Source organism: Dasypus novemcinctus, chromosome 14, assembly GCF_030445035.2.
Source record: "Dasypus novemcinctus isolate mDasNov1 chromosome 14, mDasNov1.1.hap2, whole genome shotgun sequence".
Classification (NCBI taxonomy): domain Eukaryota; kingdom Metazoa; phylum Chordata; class Mammalia; order Cingulata; family Dasypodidae; genus Dasypus; species Dasypus novemcinctus.
This window is the reverse complement of record NC_080686.1, coordinates 88205961-88227818: the sequence shown is the minus strand read 5'-3', so window position 1 is coordinate 88227818 and position 21858 is coordinate 88205961. Positions and strand designations below refer to the sequence as shown.

Genomic DNA, 21858 nt, shown 5'->3' with positions numbered 1-21858 from the left:
AGCATCTAAAAAATAGGATTGTTCTAAAGTGAATTTTAAAATCTCTAAAGTCATGCCATTGGAAGAATCGATGAACAATCTGCTATGGGTGGAATGCAAGGTAATAGGGAGTTTTGCCACTACCTATGACAGGCTGGGGACAGCAAAGCAGCCAAATCTCTTAAAGTGGATGGATGCTGTTGACTCTTATGAATTGCTCGGCAATGATTCCACCGGAGTTATTACTTGATGTAACAAACGTTGTGGATTACATGGACTAAAACAAGCTTACTGGAAAACAGACTGGTAGTTCCTCCAAAGGAGGAGTTACCATATGATCCAACAATTTCACTCCTAGGTGTATACTCAAGAAATGAAAACATATATTCTCACAAAAACCTATACACTAGTGTTCAAGGCAGCTCTATTCGCAAAAGCCAAAAAGTGACAACAACCCAAATGTGCATCAACCGATGAAGACACAAACAAAAGGAATATTATTCAGCCGTAAAAAGGAGTGAAGGACCGACGACACATGCTACAACACGGGCGAACCATGGAAACATACACAGTGAAAGAAGCCAGGTACAAAAGACCACATATTGTAGGATTCCATTTAGGTGAAATGTCCAGAATAGACAAATCCAGAGACAGAAAGTCGACTAGGTGCTGCTTAGGGCTGGGACAGGGAGGTAGGGCAGAAAGGGGGAGTATCTCCTAATGAGTAGGGGTTTTATTTTGGGGGGGGAGGTGATGAAAATATTCTAAAAGTGACTGGTGATTCACAGTTCTGTGACTACACCAAAATCATTGAACTGCACACGTCAAAAGGGTGAATGAGAAGACGGGCGTGCTGAATGGCTCCCATTTCTCCCTCTTTGTCCTGCCCTCTCTGCTTTGTTCCCAGGCAGCTGACCCACACGGACCCTGCCAACGGGCTCCCTCGTGCAAGTGCTAAGCCACTTAGTGGCCCACTTGGGGTACTTGGGGGCGGCACCAGCGGGGGTAGACGTGGGGTCTGGGTCTCTGCCACACGGGCTGGCCACATCCCTGTGACGCGGGCACCTGCTGTGGGGCGGCCCCTGTCCAGAGGCGGCCCTCCCAGGGTTCCGGGGTCTCCTCGCCGTCCTGGCCCTTCAGACCCGGGTGGCGATGGCTTCCTGCTCTGGCTGGCCCCTGGATCGCCACCGTCCTGCTGGCTTCCTTCAACCCTGCCCTTGTCCTTGTAAATAGTCCCATTCTTAAACTTCCTCCATCACCCACTTTGTGTGGGCCATCTGTTTCCTGCCAATACCCACTGACACAAAACTCCAGATAAACAGCCTGAAAGAGAAATTTGAAAAGGAAGGGCGTGGCCAGCGCAGCGACACTGCTAGAGCTGCCCCAAGGAGCCCTTCCCCTGGCCTCGCCTGCAGCGAGCGTTACACCACGGCCTGATAGGGGTGATTTTACCACACCCCTAGCAATATGAGTGTTCTAACAAATAGCATTTTTATTTTTGTAGAGGCGCTTTTTTTTTTGCCACTTTAAAAGAAATGAATATGTAGTGCAAACTACAATTGTCAGTACACGCGAAATATATTCCTTGGGTTTATCTTGCTCAGAACTTGCTGTTTTCCCTAAATCTGAGGATTTATGTATTTAATCAGCTTTGGAAAATTCTCAGTTAATATCTCGTAGGATATTCTCCCCACCTACCTCCCTTCTCTCTTTTCTTTCTATCTGGAGTTAACAAAATACTGCCTTTTCATGATTTCTTCCTAGTCTCCTAACCTCTTTTTTCGAGTTTCTGGTTCTTTATTTCTGGATGCTGCTTTCTTCTGATAAAACATTCTCTTTTCCACTCTGTGTCTACTCTGCTCTCTGGCCTGTCTGTATGTACATAGTTCAATCCAGACAGTAATTTCAATGAGTATATTTTTTACTATAGACATTCTATTTCATTTTTTTCATAGTGCTTATTCTTTTTATAATGACTTATGCTTTTGTTTCCTTCTTTTATTTTTTAATCATCTAAAATACACTTGTCTCATCAGACTGTTCAAGCACCTTAAGTTCTTGTGGAATGAATCCTGCAGCTTGTTGTGTCTGCTGGTCTGTGCGTGATGGATGGATGCTTTCCTTGTATAATTTGTCGTTTTGAATTGTGAACTCAGTTCATAGGGCTTTATCGGTGGGAACGCTGCGATGACTTGACTGAGGGGTCTCCCCTCATAGCCATTTCTCATTTGCTTCTTCTAGATCATCCAGGGTTTTTTAGGCCAGGGGCAATTTTTTACATTAATTCTCAACTCAAGCATATCAGACCCATTCAAACCCCACACCCAGCTTGGTCCAACCTCTGGTTACAGATTCTCCATGAGTGGCTTTTTCCCCCCACCCAGGGTCCTGTCCAACACCAACCAGCTTCTGCGTCAGCTCCCTGTCTTGATGGGCAGATTGTTTCCCGGTGCCCCTGTTGTTGAGGTTGTGCATTTATGGGGTGCTGGCTTGGCAGGGTATAGGGCCTCATATGGGTCTAGGGCAGAGGCTCTTAACCAGGGGTCCATGGACCCCAAGGGGTTCGTGAGCTTTAATTGAAAAAAATCAAATTATTATCTTTCTTTTCTCTGACTTCTAACTGAAATCAGCATATTCTTATGAATGTGTGCAATACATTACAGTAGTATTCATTTCATATCATATTATAGTTGTTGACTATCCTGAAAAAGTGCTTACACTCATCCATACTTCAAAATTATGGTAGTTGTTACATCTAACACTAGTTGTCATAAACTATTCGCTGCTGCATTCTGAGAAGGGGTCTGTGCTTCTCACCTGACTGGCAAAGGGTCCATGAAATAAAAAAGGTTAAGAACCCCAGGTCTAGGGCCTCTTCTGGTCTCTCTTGGGTGTGAACGCTGGAGCCCCTGTTTCCTGGAGCCAAGGACTCCTCCCAGGGCAATCATGTTTCATGCACTCTCTTCTGGTTTTTGGTTTCCTCTTTGTTTCTGGCTCAGAGGATTTCCCTTCTTTTTTGCTCACTCTGAAATGCATTTAAAAAGATTCTGATTACATTTAACTTAGCATGTCTACATGGCTGTAGCAGGAGCGATTTCAGGTTATATAATCTACAGCTTTGTGAAACCTGGAAGTTCCCCTTTCATTGGCAAATGTTGGGTTTTGTGTAATGTGTAATCATTTTCATTTTTAGGTAAATTCAGATGTCTCTGATTGATTAGAAATGACTAGAGGGAAGTGGTTGTGGCTCAACTGACAGAGCATCCGCCTACCATATGGAGGTCCAGGGTTCTATACCCAGGGCCTCCTGACCCGTGTGGTGAGCTGGCCCACGCACAGTGCTACTGCATGCAAGGAGTGCCGTGCCAGGCAGGGGTGTCCCCCGCATAGGGGAGCCCCTTGCACAAGGAGAGCCGCCCCGTGTGAAAAAAGCGCAGCCTGCCCAGGTGTGGCTCCGCACACTTGGAGAGCTGATGCAGCAAGATGATGCAACAAAAAAGCGGCAGAGTTTCCTGGTGCTGCACGAGAAGAATGCAAGCAGACACAGCAAATGGACACAGAGAGCAGACAACGGGAGGGAAGGGGAGAGAAATAAATAAAATAAATCTTAAAAAAAAAAAGACCAGATATATTTTTCAATGGCTTCATATGGCATGCTAAACATACAATTTTCTGAAATGTTTTTTCTGCTTTTATTGTCTCCCTAACCCTAATAGTTTTCTCATCAAGCTCTTATAGAACGGAAAGAGCTAAGCTTGAGAGATACAGTCAATGAGGACCATCTTGTTCTGTAACTTGTAACAGGGATATCTGCTCCTCTGAGAACCCCATTCTTAATATTAAGGTAATTCAGAGGCCAAATTGATAGGCAGTAGGCAATTGGGAGCATATAAACAAAGCAAAGGAAATCAGGCACTCCTGGGAAGACAGCTTGGCTTTGCACAGAATAGGTGTTCAAGAAAAGTAGGAGGAACTGAACGGAACTATCCCTGGTTCAACGTGTGTTCAAGACACACTTTCCTGGCAACATAGAATCATCAGATATGTCCACAGTCCCAGGGAAACACAAATTCTTACAACCTACTTCCCCCTCTCATATCCTCCCTGTTCACCAATGCTCCCATAATCAGAAGTTGCAAATTGGCCTACAGGAGGATTTTTAAACATCGGGAAATTTCACATAAACATCCAAATTTGCAGTTTTTCTGGAAGGACTGGAACATGTAGCAATGATGGGCCCACATTCCAATGGCCTTGTGGACTGTGTAGCAGCTGGCCCTTAGAGGGAGAACCTGCTCTCTGCAAACTTACACCTGGTCTGCTTCACACAGGTACGCTGTCTACCTCTTGGCATGCGGATGACCCTGCCACTAAGGTGTTATTGTAGCCTGGCTAGCTGTGAATTCAGGAGGGTACGTTTTCCCTGTTTCCAGTCCCAGTGACACATTTTGGCCACCGAGGTTATACTTGGGGGTTTCCTAGAGCACAATTTACAAAGCAGATACAAAACATTTCTTAGGGTGAGTCGTTGTGGCATATTATTTGTTGATTCTTGCTAGTTTTATTTTCAAAAGGGGCCTCTGCCTCTAAATTGAGAAACTTTTATATAATGACACCCTTCCCCCCCCCCATTCCAAGGGATTTAATGGCTCCAGGCTCCTGAGGAATTCTGTTTGTAAGACATCAGGGCTTTAACCAGTTTTATTTAATAAATGAACTGTGGTAATGATCAATAACTTTTATTAAGTACTTACTGTGTACTAAGTCCTGGTTTAAGTGATCTCATTCAGTCCTCGCACAGCCTTATGAACTAACACTTCTCGTATCCTTATTTTACAGATGAAGAAACTGAGGCACAGAAAGCTGGGGAGCGATGGAACCAGAATTGAAACCCAGGCAGCCTGACGCCTGAGCCCACCATCTTAACCCCCTCCCACAGCTGCCTCTAACGCAAAGACTGCACAGCAGGGCCAGGTGTTTCACAGACACGCTCTTAAATCCCACGGCAACCGTGGAGGCTCTGGACAGTAGTGTGGCCACGTATTAGAATCACCTCAGGCGCTTTTAAAAAAATACCCAAACATGAAGCAAAGGCCATAATAGGTTAACATTTGGAGAGTCTAAGCAAGGGTCAATGGGAAGTCTTTGTACTATTCCTGCAACTTTAAGTCTGAAATTATCAAAATAAGTTAAAAGGAAAAAAAAAAAGAAAGAAAAGAACATATTAGAACAATATCTACTGACCTGGAGGGATTTCTACAGCAACTCCTACGTGTTAATAGCAAGATCCAAAAAAAGTGTGTATGATATGATCCCATTTTTAGAAAACAATGAGAAAACCCATACACACACAGAGACGCATGTATGTCCTTCTATGAGGACAGAATAAAACATGTATGATACATTAAACAACCCCCAAGGAGTCTGAGTTGATTGTTTTGGGGTAGGGTATGGGTACTGATGTCTTTTTTAACAGTTCCCTAGGTCAGGGTTCTTAAATTTTGCTGCACATTAGAATAACCTGGGGAGCTTTAAAAACTCCTGATGCTCAAGCCATCGGCTAGACCAATTAAATCCGATTCTCCGGGAGTGGAGCCCAGGCATAGGTAGTTAGAAAACTCTCCCTGGGGATTCCGACATGCAGCCAAATTTGAAGACATACAGGGCCCTCGGTGCACCCAGGGTTGAAAATTGCTATTGGAAGGGGAGGAAAGTGCTACCAAGTAAAGGGTATTTTACAGCCATTTAATCCTCAGAACAACCCATGAGTTCAGAGGTCGCATAGGCTCGGGGCACTCTGACCCTGCAGGCCAGCTCCGTAGGGAAGGACAGCCCTGTGAGTTGCTTTGGGAGGACGTCACTGTCTCCCAGTCTCTCCTCCCCAAGACAGCAGCGGGTGAAATTCCTCTAATAGCGAGTCATTCCTTTGGGTTCCTCCTCCTAGGAGCTATTGAAAAAGCACGGACCCCTGGGAGGAGTTGCTTGTTAATCAGATCTTGCTGTCTGCCTGGGGAGTGCTTGTTGTTTTGAAGGGAGGGGGAGGGCTTGAGGGAAGCTTGAATGTGGGGAAAAGTGACGTAAAGGGTGCAGATTGGATCTTTTCACCCTTCTGCTCAGATCCCTGACTTACCAGCCTCATTCCAGACCCTTTAAAAAATACCTTGTGCCTTCCCACAACTAGGCCTTTCCTACTTCAGGGAATCCCCTCCCACACTCCCTTTGATGGAATTTCTGGATGCTCCAGCTTCTCTTAAGAGAGGATTAAGGGGAAAGGAACAAACACTTCCCAAAGCTGAGGGTCTCTGGGCATTTAAAATCAGGCCTTTTCAGGATTTGAACTCATGTCCTTCTGGCTATAGCCGCTGCCCCCTATCCAGGCCTGCAGCCTGGGGGGAGGGGGGACCTTGGGCTCAGGAGTCAGAAAACCAGGTTGTGTCCTGCCTGCTGCTTTCCAGCTGTAAAATGCAGTCTAGTACGATCACCTCCTTTCCAAGGCTACGGTGAGGATTACCTATAACATGCCTCAGTGGCGAGACTGGTATCCAGTAATGCCATCGGGACAACAAGCCAACATCACAGGCTGGTGAAGGGCACCCTCGCTCCTGGGCTGGTCAGGAGCTTCGATCTGGTCTCCGCTTCTCGAATTGATGATTTTTGAGAGACTACTATGTACCAGGCCCCTCTTTAAAGGCTTTACGGAAATTAACTCATGTAATAGAACACTCCTATGAGGCAGATGCCATCATTATCCTCATTTTACAGAGGGCTTAAGGCCATGCAGTCAGTAGATTGTAAAACGAATTTGAACCCCCGCAATCGGGTTCACAAGCAGTGATCTGGATCATTATATCAATAGTATTACAATAATAATGGTAATGATTGAGAGCCAACTTTATGGCAAGCACTGTTACTGGCAAGGTGACTTCGAGGCTGTGCATCGGGTGTCCTTGGTGGAAGAATCCTGCACTTCTGGCTAGCTGGAAAGACTAATCACATTCCCTCCTTGTGATTTTGGGAAGGTAACACCCCTCCTTGTGATTTTGGGAAGAGGGGTGGGGAAGGGGGTAGTGGTTAAGAGTCGCAGGGAGTGGCCCAGGGGAAAACCTGCAGCTCCAGGCATCCCTTCCATTCAGGGGTTTAAAAAAAAAAAAAAGCCCGACCTTTCTTTCTTTTCTACCGCCCAGTGACTCTGAGCCGGGGGCACAGGGTTTTGCACTAAAGTTTCTTTCGCCCACACATCCCCTCTTCTCCAAGCTTTTTCCCCAGCACTTTCCTTTTGCCGTGTTTGTGCTTTCAACAGCCAGCTCAAGGGTCAAGGTATCAAGACCAGAGTTAGGAGCTCAGGTCTTAAGGTCTTTTTGAGAGTTGCTCATTTGATTCCCCTCCCCCTCCGCTGCCGGACCCTAATCTGGCGGTGCAGTTGGCGGTGGAGCTGTGGCGGTCCCCACATCAACCCAGGCCATTTGCGCTCTTTTCAGGGTAAGCCCCCCAACAGGGGTTCTCTGCCCTGGGCCTCAAAAACATCAGCCGTTCAAGCCACTGGCAGTCCCTCTCCATAGACTGAAGACACAGTCCACAGAAGCTCTAGCGCCGTTTCCGTTTGTTGGGCAACGGCAAATCAATCCGCTTTCCCAGCATCCTGCAACTTTATCGAACTCAGCATTACACTGCAGGATACCCCGGCCAGCCGGACCCCGCCGCCAAACTCTCCTCCGTGACATATTTGGCTATTTGCACTCGTGACTTGGCGTGCCAGTCCTGACAGCACAGCCGCGGCCTCTTCTCCGAAGGCTGCAGGAGCAGCTCTCCTGCCCGCCCGAGCGCTCGCCCTCGGCCAGGCACTGCGCTAAGCGTGCCCCTGCAAGTCCCCGGGGAGCGGCGGGGCACCCTCCGTGCCGGGCGCTCGCAGCCATTGTGGGGTGGGTGCCCGCCGTGCCCGGCTGACACGCCCTCTCCGCGCCGCGCCCGGCGGGCCAGGGGAGGAGGGGGCGCTGGGGGCGCGCCGCGCCGGGGGGGCGGCTCCCGCGGGGTGGGCGGTGGGACTCCGGCCGGCGCCGCCCGCTCGCCCGCTCTTCTGCGCAGCGGGAGCCCCACGCACCTCTCGGCCGCGCGCTCCCGGGCCCCGCCCGCGGCCCGCGAGCGCGCGCCCTGCCCGCGGCCCCGCGGCGGCCGCCCAGCCGCGAGCGCGCTTGCGCCCCTCGGAACGTCTCCAGGAGCCCAGCCAGAGCGAGCGCCCGAGCCCCGCGCGCGGGAGTGAAAAGCAGGAGGCGGCCGCGGCTGCGAGCAGCAGAGCCCGGCGCCGCGAGCACGCCCGCCCTGCGAGGCGGCGGTTGGCTTTTTTTTTTTTTCATTTCGAACAATTTTTATTACATTTCAAAATCGTGCATTTTTTCAATGGCGCTGGCCCCGGGTCAGCGGGTGGTTTTCTCTGCATCAAGATGGGCTTTGCCGTTTCCGTCGCGGGTGCAAGTGGTGGCCTGATTGTCAAGGTTCTCCGGGCATTTTTAAGGCCAGGAGCCGAGCGCTGTATGTAGGCGAATAACCCAGCAGCGTGTGCTTTCTGAAATTGTTGCGATTCTTTTTTGGCATCGAACAGCCGACCTCGTGAACTCCGTCCTCTGCAGAAGAGGCTGGTGAGCCCCAGGTGGGTCGCTCCGAGGGTGAAGTTCCTCCCGCGGTGAGCGAGCCCCGGCCCCGCGCGCAGTCCAGGCGGCCGCGAGTGTGTGTCCTCTCCCTGCCCGCGCCGGGAAAATGGAGGCTGTGATTGAGAAGGAGTGCAGCGCGCTCGGAGGCCTCTTCCAGACCATCATCAGCGACATGAAGGTAGGACGGCGGGGGCGCGGCGGCGGCGGGGGCTGCCGCGCACTGACCCCGCGGCGTGGCTTCGCCCCCACCCCGGGCCAGCCGCTCGGCCTCTGCCTGCGCGGTGGCCGCCCGCCACCTGCGTGTCACCTGCTCACGCGGGGCGCTGCTCCAGGCTCTGCTGGGTCACCCGGCGGGCGGCTTCTCTGGGGGTATCTGATACCCCCTGCCATCTCCCCGCTTATTGTCCCAGGGGACGACACCGTTTTAGTCTGCTGGGGTCTCAGGGCCCCGGCTTCAAGTTTTCTATTGTCTATACCCGGCCTGAGTGTCTGCCCCCGGCGGGGGGCTTGATGCCCCGGTGCGGACACCTGATCCTTGCGGGGACGGCTTGGGAGTCCCTGGCGCGGTGGGGTCATGGGAGGGGGGGACTCTCTCGGCCGCACGGAGGGAGCCCCCCCCGACCTGGGAGACCTGGAGGGAGACCCCCTCCCCGCCACCCCCAGTGGCTTTCAGGTCTACCTGTGTGGGTTCTGAGCAAATTAGGTGGGAATCAGGCTACTCCGAAGCTGGCGAGGCTGTGCATGCCTTCCCTCAGCCCTCTCGGGGGCGCGCAGTAGAAGTTCCCAGGGCAGCCTTACGCGGATCCCCTCTTCCCCCCACCAGGATTGGGGGCCCCTCTGACCCTCTGACCAACGCGCACACACACCCAGGCACACACTCCAGGTTTTCTCCTGGAAGGATTGTGAAGATTTTGTGTGTGCACGCAGGCGCGTGTATGTATTTAGGGGGCGGAGAACAACACCCTGCCTTTTTCCTGCAAAGGGTGGGACTGGGAATAACCTGATCCTTGGATGTGGCTTTTCTGGTGCATAGAGATAGATCAGAGCTCAGTGTTACTCATCCAAAGGAACTCTAACCAGCCGCGGGCTGGCTGGAGGAGGGAATTGGGGGCGGTGGCGGGGGGAGGGGATTTTTTCGTGTGTATTTAGGGAGCTCTCCCTGGCCCTCACCCAGCCCCAGTTTGCTTCAACAGATCCGGGGAGGTGGTGTTTAATTAAAAGCTCGACTTCCAAAACGAGTGGGCAGGTTTGGAAAGCTGTGCCTCGAGTGGGTGTGGACAGCCCCTCTTCAGCCGCTGCCTGGGCGCCTGGAAGAGCTTTTGTCTGTTGAAGTGTTAGGTTTGGAGAGGGTTTGTGCCTCCAAGATGTCTTTGGGAAGGAATGCTCAGCTGTCACGGCCTGCTTCCTCCTTTAGAACCAACTGCCACCTCCCCCAGGTTGAACTTTTCTGCCCTGGTCGTGTCCATTTTAAAAACCTCTTCCCAATCTCATGCCTTTTGTCCAGAAAATGGCATTCCTGGAGCATAATCTGCAGCGAGACTCTGCTTGCCCAGGAATGCCTCTAATCTGGCCACTTGGAATTAGATGGATTATTCCCTGTTCAAAGACAACCCCTTTAATTCCTTTGCCCACCAATCCCTATTGAATTACTGAAGTGCTCTTTTAAGACAAAGATTGCTGCCCCCCCTTGGAGTCTAGGGCCGTATTTATTGTTAACATAAACTCTCCACACCTTCTCATCAAACAAGGTTTGGTTTGAAGCACACACCGTGTATTATTCGAATTACCAGGGGAGGGATTTGAGTTGTGTGGGGAAAGCTGCTTGTGTTTTTGGGGGGAGACCAATGGGTGATTCCAGTCCCTCTGTAGTAACAAGGAGCCCGGCAACTAACCCATCGGCCCCTTGCAGGCGGGGAGTGTTCACATTTGGGGTTTTTTCTCTTTGTTCTTTTTCACCCAAAATCCAGGCTCGGTTCTTCCCATTCACCAGTTCGAACCCCAGGCCCTCCAGAAGGTACCCCTGCCCCAAGGCAGGGCCGGCCTGCTTTCCACCTGCCACCCCATGGCCTCCCGGCGGTATGCCAGGGCTGGGCAGTCCATCGGGGTTCAGGTAGAGTTCTTTTCCCTCTGAAAGGTGCCAATGAAAAATAGATTTCTTACGCAGAGCCCCTGAGTTTTTTCCCCTTGAGTTTCCCTAGGGTTTGCCCAACACCTTGAGGGAAGGTAGCACTTATTTTAAGGGTTTTTTGGATTTGTTTGTTTGCTTTGGCAGGAAAAGATTGAAAAAGCAACATGGAGTGGAAGACGTAAACATACTCTGGGTTCTGCAGAATTGCAGACTTTTGTGGAGTAGGGGGATAAGGAAATAGAGAGGAGAGGGGCCTGATTTCCAAGATGGTATGTGCATGAGACAGCTCCTGAATATGTTCTTGGAGTTTTCTTCTTAAAGACTTCTTCATGGACTAGAGGAAGGTGATATTTTAAAAAATAAGGAACTTCATAGATTTTGAGCACAGTACAAAGAATAAGAGTGCACAGTATGCATATGTATGAAGTCACCAGTAATAAAAGTCTGTTTTGAATATCTGAAATCAGCTGGCTTTCTAATGACTTGCTTATCCTCTTTTTCTCTTCTCTGAGCTCCCGTGGTGGCTTTATAATGCCTCTGGTCTCCTTTCTTGCTTTGAAGGGAGCGTTTAAGTGTTGGAAACCCATTTGGAATGCCATCTAGATAAAATTTTTAGGTGTATTTTCATAGAAGTGATGTTGGACTGGGGTGAGAAAAAGGTGGGGAAAAATGTTTTGTTAGAAGCATTTGGTTCTCTAAAAAGTACAGCAGCGCCGTTAATAGCACAGGAAGGGAGTTCATTTCCTCTTTGGAGAAACAGAAAAAGGAGTAAATTCAAGGCCAAGCGCTATCCATCTTCCAAAATCAAAGAATCTCAAGACACCTAAAAACTAGAGCGGATTTCTTCCTGGTTTCTTCTAATCAAACTTCATCTGGCCAGTCCTCTGCTATCCTGATGTGTGTTTTATCCTCCCTGGGGAGGCAGGGTGTGGAAGAAACCCTCATTTTTCTCTCACAGGACTGAGTGCAGTGTAAGGCAAGCAGCAGCTGTTAAAATAACTTACGGGTTCCTGGAGGAGGAGGAAGGCTTGTGTTTTTTCCCTTTCTTCCACCCTGCGGAGGTGTTGGTCACTAATGAATGGTGGTGTGCAAAATCACTTACTAGCTTCCTTTTCCTCCCACCCACATAAATCACCAGTGCCCTCAAGCTGCAAGTTGTCTAGTGAGTTTTCCCAAAGGAAAGGGGACTCAAGATGTTAATGTGGCCGAAGAGAGGGCCAGGGCTGTTTTGCCTTTGAGAACAGTTGCCTGGACGCAAGTGTGCCTTGAAGGCCAGTTGCCTGACTTCTGATATTTAGATGATGTTGACTGCATTAAGGGAGCTTCTATCTGAGTCCTGGAAGTGATGCAAACAGCAAACTTGTGCCATTGCTATTTTTTTTTCCTTATCCCCCCCCTCCGGTACTGGGGCCAGGGATTGAACCCGGGACCTTGTATGTGGGAAGCTGGTGCTCAACCACTGAGCTACACTGGCTCCCCCGAATTGGTTTTTTCATCTGTTTTGCTTGTTGTTTGTTCTTTTGTTTTTAGGAGGCACCAGGATCCAAACCTGGGGCCTCCCATGGGGGAAGCAGGCTTTCAACTGCTTGAACCACATCTGCTCCCTGTGCCGTTACTTTTAAAGTTGTTGAACCAGCCATAGACTTTGGTGATGTTTGGGGAGCGTTAAAGATGGGGGGGGGGGTGGGGGGTTTCTGCTGGCCTAACTAAGGGGCAGCTCACCTAGTGGGTGTCTTTCTTCTCTTAATAATTAACTTGGTTAAAGAACATCTGGGTATTAGATGCTAAAATCAAATATTTTCCTCATCCTTATTGCTCAAGAATCAGCATGCCAGTGGCTGAATTGGGCCTGATGCAAAGAGAACTTTGTACCAGGTTGGGAGAGTATGTTCGGGGTTATATAATATGACTAGGGGTGAAAAAATACCAAACCACACTTGGAATTCTCCACCCCCGTCTCAGCTTAGAGAGGGGTGTCCTGTTACCAGCACCTGTGCCCAGGAGAATAGGGGCCTTGTTCCCTGCCTCCTGTCGCCCCTCACCTGTTTGCTACCAGTATCCTCGCTTCGAAGTTCTGGCTAAAATTAGAACTGCTAAAGGGACTTCTTGAATTCCATGGAAACCTTTTTTGGTTCCAAGATGTGTGGTGATATTTTCCCTCACTTATCATAAGATCAAGAATGTGGGTGGTGGGCAAACACTGGATAGTGATTTCAGAGTTGTTTCCTTCTCTCATTGCTTTGGCCCTGGGTTTCCTGTCAGGTGCAAGGTTCCCTTCCTTCATACTTACTGAGGACCTATATGTGGAAGGCCCATTGCTCGGCCAAGAAGATCCAAAGTGATGCAGCGCCTGCCCTTGGGGCGCTGCTCGTCCAGGGGGGCTGTCCACAGGGAATACATTATGGCGGCCACAAAGGAAAGGCTTGTGACCCGGCCTGCGGAAGGGCGTCAGTTCCTGCGGGACTTCCCTTTGATTCTTATAGAAAAGTTTTCTCTGGGAGAGCAGATGTGGCTCAAGTGGTCGCGCCTGTGTCCCACATAGGAGGTCCCCAGTTCAGTTCCTGGTACCTCCTTAAAAAAAAACCAAAACAAAAAAAAACAACACACAGAAAAAAACAAGCAAAGCAAACAAAAAAACCAAACCAGCTCAGGGGAGCCAGTGTGGCTCAATGGTTGAGGGCCGGCTTCCTGCATACAAGGTCCTGAGTTCAATCCCTGTCCCCTGGTACCTCCAAAAAAAAAAAAGTTTTCTCTCAGGAGATGCTGAAGATCCAGCCAAGGCCTTAGGTGTGAGGGAGCTCTGTGTAAACAGTGACAGCCACACAAAGGCAGGACAAGCAAAGTCCTGGGAAAGTACAGCGGGGCCCGGGGTTGGCTTTTCTCATAGAAATGTGTTTGTCCAGTGGTTTACAGCTTCCTCAGTTCAGGCGCTTGGGGAAAGAAGGTGCAGTGAAGATGTCATAAAGTGCGCAGCAGGGAACCACCTGGGGTGGGTACCTGCCCGGAGCCTTAGGGTATCTTCTGTGTCTGTCAATCTTGTTGGTTTTTCAGGTACCAATCTTGTCTTTCTGGTTTGGAAAGAAGTCACTTTCGGTCTTGGCTGGAGTGTTTCTGTGGGAAAACCCCTTATACATCGTATATAACCAAGTTGTTCAGAAACCTGTTTGCTTGAGGCTTTGACTCTATAGGGTCTAGAAATTTCAGTTGGTAATGCCCCAGATGAAAAGAGGAAGTCATGCTTAGATCACGGTGTGCGTGCAAGGCAAGTTGAGTTTGAATTTTACCTGTTTCAGCTGTTGCCCAGCTCTTACTAGAGTGCCATGTGTTCATTCTGTAGTTTATACTGCAAATCAGCTATGTTTTAGGCACCAGGCAGGGTGCTGACCCTTTCAGCAAATAAAAATATAGAATGTCCAGTTAAATTTGAGTTTCATTTATTTATTTGTTTTTAGGTACCAAGGCCGGGCATTGAACCCAGGACCTCGTATGCAGGAAGCTGGTGCTCAACCACTGAGCCACATTGGCTCCCCAATTTGTTTTTTTTGTTTGTTTGCTTGTTTTTTGCTAATCTATTTTTTAAAGATACATAGATCACACAAAATGTTACATTAAAAAATATAAGAGGTTCCCATATACTCCACTCCCCACACCCCTGCTTGCTATTTGTTTTTGCTTTTAGGAGACAGCAGGGACCAAATTCGGGATCTCCCATGTGGGAAGCAGGCGCTCAACTGCTTGAGCCACCTCTGCTCCCTAAATTTGAATTTAAGTTAAACAGTGAACCATTTTTTAGTGTAAGTGTGTTCTGTGCATGCTGTCTCTTCTCAGCTGCTCACCCCTTGACCTTTGAACTCTTTTTTTGCATCGTGAAGGGCAAGGGAATAAGGTAAAATGATACCTGGCAATTTGGCTGACTCCTTTAAGGGTGTTAAAATGCTTGGGGGACAAAAGGTTGAAACTATTGATCCATTAGATGCTTTATAATTTTCATCTAGACTTCTTCCATCTTCCCAGGGATGGGTAGGAGCTGGCGAGATTCCTTCTGTAGTGAGACCATTTAGATGTTCGAATTGTGTATGGAAAAATGAGGTCATTTTGAATTCCCTCCTATTTCTCAGAACTGCCTTAAGGATACTTTCCCCCCAAACCCACACCTCTGCAAATACAAAGAAATACTTCTCCCCAAACCAAGCAAGAGCCAAAGGACACATTTAGCTGCCTAGGACACCAGACAAGAGGCATTTGAGGCCTGTTTAAGGGAACGGACTGATGCCTTAAGGAGTTTAACTCGGATTTGCAGATTGTACTGCTGATACGGCCTTATTAAGTAGCAAACCAGAGAGACAAATGGGGTAAATTAATTGGCTGAGCATTAAGGAAGCTCATTGTATATGATTGCTGAGGGCCTTGAATTAGAGACTGGAAGCTTTCATCTGTGTGCCACTAAAACACACACGTGTGCGTACACACAGCACATACCACAAGCAAAAAAAATGCCCAATGCAGAATCTGTTCCAGTGCAGCCCATCATTATCTTAACTGTGTTGCCACTTCTTGGCTCTCTCTCCTCTGCGGCTCCCTGATTTGGAAGGTGGCTGTGTTTTGACCTGCAGAGCCAATCTGAAGGTTTTGATTATTTAAAATGCTTGGCGCATAGTAGGTGCTTGGTATTCATTGCATCCAGTGGACAGGGACCAGGAAGGGACTTGGCGAAGACTGAGTGCTGATGCTCCGTGTGTGATTCATGCCACCCTCACGTCGACCCCCATTTTGCAGATGGGAAAACTGGGGCTTGGAGAGATTCAGTCACTTGGCTAAGGCCACCGTGTGGTGGAGCAGTTTTTTAGACCTTGGCCTGTTTGACCCTAAAGCCAGAACCCTTTAGAACATGCCTAAGGTGGGCGTGGGGGGGATGTATTTCTAGGAGATGACATTTCACCTGCCTGAGTCCTACGTGACTAAGGGAAAGCATCGGTGCCCTGCACCCTGGGATGGCATGGAGGTGGGTGCTTGGACTGAGAAGCTGGAAGGACCGTTGTGGGGTGGGCAGGTCCAGCTGTCACTTTAGAGGATATAAGTTAAATGACACTCTGTTGACCTGTCATGGCCACTTTCCTTCTCCCACTCAGCAGCCTTCTCCAGCAAACAATTGGCATTCCCTGTTCCAGTTGTCGTCCTGGGGTTTGTGGAGGAGAGAGAAGCCTTGGGGCCAAGCTCTGGCTGTCACCCTGGAACTTGGTGCCCGTCCTTGTCCCCACACAGAGTGCACCGAGTCTTCTCCGAGACAGGCCGGCCAAGGGTGCTTATAGGTCTGGCAAGTCCATTGGTCCCGGAGACTGGGCTGTCACGCTCTCCTCGTTTCCCCATCCTCCCTCTCCAATTAGGTGAGTTAAATAAGTTCATCCAAAGTTCAGATCACTCCTCAGAGAGCAGTGCCTTACCTTGAACTCTTTACTCTTTTTGCCAGACTAGGAAGCCTCTTGTAAAGAGCTTTCTGTCTTTAGTTATGCCCCGGCAGCCCACCAGTTTGGGTTGAGTCTGTGGAGCCATTACAGTTTCTGTTTTGAGAAGTTGACGGGATTGCCGAAAAAATGCCTTCCTGTGCCAATTCTTGGCATAGCTGGCTTGGGTCATAGTTTCTAAGTGGTTTTTCTTTTCCTGTCTACTTTAAGTGGGTGGGAAAAAAAATCAATTGAGTGCCTTTGGAGCTGTGCATCTATTTGCTTTCTTTGCCTCAAAGAATTTGGACAACAGTTAAAGTACAAGCTTGCACAGCACCAGTGCCTGCTGAGTGCTGGCGGTGGGTGGCAGGTTTGGCCAGGGGTACTCTTCCCTGCTTCCTCCCATGCAGCAGGGTTCTTCAGGGGTGACTCTGGCCTGAGGAGCCAGCTCTGGCCTGAGGAGCCAGCTCTGGGGAAGTATGTCTCTTTTGATAGAATGGGGACCCCCCTCCCATGAGGTTCTTTTTTTTTAATTTTTAATTTAATTTTAATTTATTTATTTTCCCTCCACCCCCCAATTGTCTGCTCTCTGTGTCTGTTTGCTGTGTGCTCTTCTGTATCTGCTTGCATTCTTGTCAGGCGGCACCGGGAATCTTTGTCTCTTTTAGTTGCGTCATCTTGCTGTGTCAGCTCTCCATGTGTGCGGCAACACTCCTGGGTGGGCTGTGCTTTTTTCGTGTGGGGTGGCTCTACTTGCAGGGAGATTCCTTGCACTTGGGCCTCCCCTACGCGGGGGCACCCCTGCGCGGCATGGCGCTCCTTGCACGCAGCAGCACTGCGCGTGGGCCAGCTCACCACACAGGCCAGGAGGCCCTAGGTTTGAACCCTGGACCTCCTATATGGTAGGCAGATGCTCTATTAGTTTGAGTCACATTCATTTCCCCCCTTTAGGTTCTGATCCAATGTTTCTGGGGTGTATCCCAGACACTGTGATTTTTTTAAAACATACAGTGTGCTTCCAGGGTTGAGAACCACTGAACCAGAAGGCTTTCCATCACCCAGGCTCAGCCCCCCTCAAAGTGTTTTCTCAATCTTACCTTAGCATCTTTAGATTTTTAAAAATTGATCTGTACTAAGGCTGTCCAATAAAATTTTCTGCGGTGATGCAAATTGCCTAATACATTAGCCATATGTGACCACAGAGCACTTGAAAAGGCCATTGCGACTGAGAAACTAAAATTTTAATTTTTTGAACAATTTTACTTAGTTTAAATTTAAATAGCCATGCATATCTAGTGACTATCCTTTTGGATAGTGCAGATCTATAACACACTATCCCAGTAAAAACAACATGCTTGCTTTGCAGTGCAGCTTCCTGTTTACCCCTCCCTCACTGGCCACATCCCAGCCCCTAAGCCCTTCCTGTAGGAGTTCAGGAGCCACTGCTGACCCTTGGAGCAAACAGACAGATCTGCGTTCAAATCCTGTGGGCAAGTTACATAACCTTTCTGAGTTAACTTCAGTTCCCTCTTCTGTAAAATGGGACTAAATAAAACAATAGGGATGTCCTGAGGATCCTGAAATGAGATAATGCTTGTGAAGGGCTTGCACACGAATGCTAACGTGGTTATTATTCTGCCTTGTGGTTTTGGGAAGGGAGTGTTCTGAAGTCTTAAAATCAGTGTAGCGATTATCTCTACCACTCGATTATCTCTACCACTCGGTAGGGCACAAGCTACCCCACCCTTTCCATCGCTGTATTTAGAACTTGCAGTGAAGTACCAGGAAATGGGGAAGCTGAGTTGTTTCCTTGCTCTGTAAAGCACCCCTGAGGACCTTATAACCTCAGCTGGCCCAGCAGGGTCTATTTGCATTTGCTTTCTCTATTTGCAAACCCACTTTCTGGATATGCTGGAGGACGAGGGGGAGGAGAGGACTGGGTGCAAAGCCAGGGTCAGCAGAGCATTTATTTTAATGTTAGAAGAAAAAACCTTGTAGAGGTTTGAGGCCAGAGAAAGGAATGAGGAGTTGGTTTGTAAATGCCGTCTCTTCCTGTATGCATCATGTGAGTCTCCCCCTTTTTCTGGGGTGACCCCCAGGGAATGTGGCCCCCATTTGCCTCTAGCCTGGACTGGAGCGGCAGCTTTGTGCTGAGTGTCTGTTCCCCGCCCAGGTGGCCTTCCTGCTCGGTGTGGCCCAGCCAGCGCTAGCTTGGTGTTCCTATCCCCTGTGACTTGGCCTCGGCTCGGTGGCCCATGCTCTCCAAACTGGAATTCCCTGCTTCTGGAACACACCTTGCACCTGTCACCCTTACTCTTGTCTGGCTTGGAGGACCCTCTTTCGGCCATGGCTGCCTATTGGAATTGTTCTCATCCTTCAAGGCCCCTCTAGAAAGTTACCTGGTTCTCTGGTCCCTCCTCCCTCTACCAAGCGAGACACACTTAAGGCATTTTTCCCATTGTCTTAAGTCTACCTAGTATTTCTTAGATTCTGTCCTACAAAGTTAGTTGCTTTTGAGCCTTGAAGCCTGGCTCTGCTATTTCCTAGCTCTGTTACTCTGGAGGAGTTGCTCAACCTCCCTGAGCCTCGATTTCTCTATAATCTGTAAAATGGAGGGGGGAGTAACGCTTCGCTCTTAAAGTGGTTGAGGATTAAATGAGAAAGTGTATGTAAAGGGGATGAAATAAATGCTAGGGAAGCTAAGTGCTATCAGTAAGCATCAAGGAAATGTGTTTGTTGGCACCATCCTAGTCATTCTTGGCACAGTGTTGGGCTTTGTGCTGGGCTGCAGAAGAGGAGCAAGTAGTTAGAATTTGGTGTCATCAGTGCTGTGATAGAGTTTGTGGGGGCTCTGCAGGGGGCTTCTGGTAGGGAGAGGAACAGAATCTGGGATGACACTCCAGCCAAGAGCTGAATTTTATTTTACTTATTAAGCAAGCATTTATATGGCACCGGGCACATTATAAATACTGACTCATTATTACAGTGCCTGTTTTCCAGATGGGACATGGAGGAGCAGAGAGCTTAAGTCCTTTACCCATGCCAGGTTAAGTCATGTATTCACACCATACAACTAACCGATAATTGGTAGAGTTGGGATTTGAACCCAGGTAGTTTGGTTCCAGAGTCTGGGCTCTTACCCGCCGAGCTGCTGGCTTTGACAGCGCAGCATCTTAGAGTTCCTTTCTCAGCTTCTGTAATGGGTGTATTTTATCGATAGTTTTGATGATTGTTCTATCTGTACCTAAGACTCAGGATGAGCCAGATAAAAGAGATAAAAATCAAGGCTCACCTCTAAGCTGTTTGGGGAAGCTCAGGGGATCTTACTCTGAATAAAGAGGATATGACCCAGCCAGGATGTGAGATTGTTGGACACTTGACTCACCCAGCGGGTGCCTCTCACCTGTCGGCAGAGGGAAGCAGGTGGGGAGTGGGTGGGGTGTGTGGCGGTCCCCGGTGGCAACTGTGTGGCTTATGTTTGTTTTGCTGGAGAAACCCCCACCGTCCGGGGTCGCCCCGGTAACCACCGGCTCCTCATGGCCCAAAACCGACCCAGGGCAAGGCAGGAAGCCGGCGGGCTCTCTGGGGTGGGAGGCTGGAGTGCTGGGGGATTAGTTCCCGGGGAGCCCTCCCTCTCACTTCAGAGGCCCAGCTAGCTTGAGCCCTGTCTCCTGCAGCTGAGCACGCAGCCACTAAGGAAGTCTTTGAGTCTGGTTTAATGGTCCCTCTTTGTTTTGAAGTGACTGTTTACTGAACCTTCAAAGCAAAACTCTTCCAGCAGGATGTGATCGCGAGCCTGAATAATTGGACGAGGCACCCCAATAGGAAGCAGGGAGCTGAGCCAGGAGTTGCAGACGGCCAAGCCCTCAGCATTCCGGCTCCGAGGAGCTGAGGCGGTCTTGAATCCAGAAGCCGACCTGGAGCAAGCGTCCCCTGGAACCAGGCCTTAATTAGGGACACCCTAATTAAGCCCCTGACGAGGCACCTTTTTCCTAAAAATATATGTATATATTTAGCAAATGTTTTGAGAGCATTTCATGAGGGATTACCTTTGAAACGTTATGTAAGTCATTTAAAGTTAATGGAAGAGGGATGAGAAACTTCAGTGAAATGAAAAGTAAGTCACCCGGCACCACTTGATTTCCAAGTGATTACCAAGTGTGTTATGTCCACACCCTCACAGGAGCTCACGCGTGTTTAAAGGGTCCTATGGCCTGTGCGTGGTCCGAGCTCTTCCCGCTTAGCGATACAGTGGCCTTTCTGTGGGTGTAACTATAGCATTGCCAGTTTGAACTGCTGGGCAGTGTTCTATTTTTGGATGTCTAGAATGAATTCATTTGGTTGAAGGCCTATTGTGTGTCAGGTTCTGTTTAAGTGCCAGTGAGCAAAATGGACACAAATCCCTACCTCCTGGGGCAGTGGGGAGGTAGGGACAGTCCAACTGTATAAGGCACTTTTCTAGTATGTTAGAAGGAATGTGTAAAACAGAGGAAAATAAATGGAGAAAAATAAAACAGGGGTGATGTCGCCATTTTTTGATAGGGTGGTCAGGGGAGGCTTCAGAGAGAAGATGGCTTTTGAGTAACAATTTATGACCCGTGTGGCTATTGGGAGAGGAATGTTCCAGGTAAGGGAAGAGCCAGTGCAAAGGCCCTGAGGTGGGAGGCTGTTCTTTACTGGCATTCAGGCCGCTTCCAGTTTTTCCCTAATTGTAAGCAATACTGCAGTGAAAATATACTTGTATGTAGATATTGATCTATACCAGTGGTTTCCCAGAAGGATTTATCCTGGGTCAAAAGGTATGTACTTTTTTAGGTTTCTGAGACGCATTGCAGAATGCCTTCCCGAAAGGAGAAAGTGGGCATCAGTTCACAATCCCATATATGTGTGCCTGTCACCAGGGATTCCTTCTGAAGGAGCCAGGCATGGACATTAGGACTGAGAAATGCCGAGGTCACAACTTCCAGGGCTCTCTAGAGGGATCTGGCATCTTATCTCATGCGGTGGTTTTCAGATCTTGTGGGTGATTTTAGCAAGCATGTGTGTCCCCTGGGAAGTGTGTTAAAATTTAGGTTCCTGAGCCACATTGCCAGAGACTTTTATTGTGTAGGTCTGGGGTGGAGCTCAGGAACTGACAAGTTTAAGCCAATATCCCAGGTGATTGTCTTGTAGGTCATGCTGGGGTTGCATCCTTAGGTGGAAGCTGGGGTGGCTCTTGGGCCACCCTGAGCTCCCATGACCTTCCTCTGCAGTCATGAGGCAACTAGGAAGGATGTCCCTGCTCTTTTGGCACCCCTACTTCACAAATAAACCTGGTGTATGTTCTGGGTGAACAAATCGATTCCTGTGCCTATGCTCTCCTACCCTTCATTTTCCTTTGCTAATTCTGTTTCTTTTGCTGGGAATGCTGCTTCCCTTCCTTCTTCCTTTCCTTTCCACTTGCGAGGAAAATTCCCTTTTATCCTTTGAAATCTAAGGAAGACAGTCTCCTCTTTTGGGAAACTTGTACCAACCCTATCTTCCAGAACTTTGTAGGTAAATTTAGGGTATGCTGCCCCCCAGGACTTTGGGATCAGTAGGTTACGCATCAGCTTTCCTACTAGACCAATTTCCCTGACTTTGGTTTCTGCCTTATCTCTGGCCTCTGCCTAGCTCAGTGCTTGCA

The 21858-nt window shown here is 49.0% G+C and overlaps 1 protein-coding gene across 12 annotated transcripts in view; it reads left to right on the top strand.

The window, feature by feature from the left end:
- Positions 1-8120: 8120 nt before the first annotated feature.
- MTSS1 (MTSS I-BAR domain containing 1) overlaps positions 8121-21858 on the top strand; it is a 164217-nt gene continuing 150479 nt past the window's right edge. For 4 of the 12 annotated variants that reach the window (XM_058276022.2, XM_058276015.2, XM_058276017.2 and 1 more), the window contains exon 1: positions 8670-8802. In XM_058276022.2, coding sequence (XP_058132005.1) covers positions 8731-8802 — 72 coding nt within the window. In that variant the 5' untranslated portion in view covers positions 8670-8730. Of the gene's footprint in view, positions 8803-21858 lie in introns of all 12 variants that reach the window. The other 8 variants (XM_058276024.2, XM_058276019.2, XM_058276016.2 and 5 more) reach the window with 7 other exon arrangements.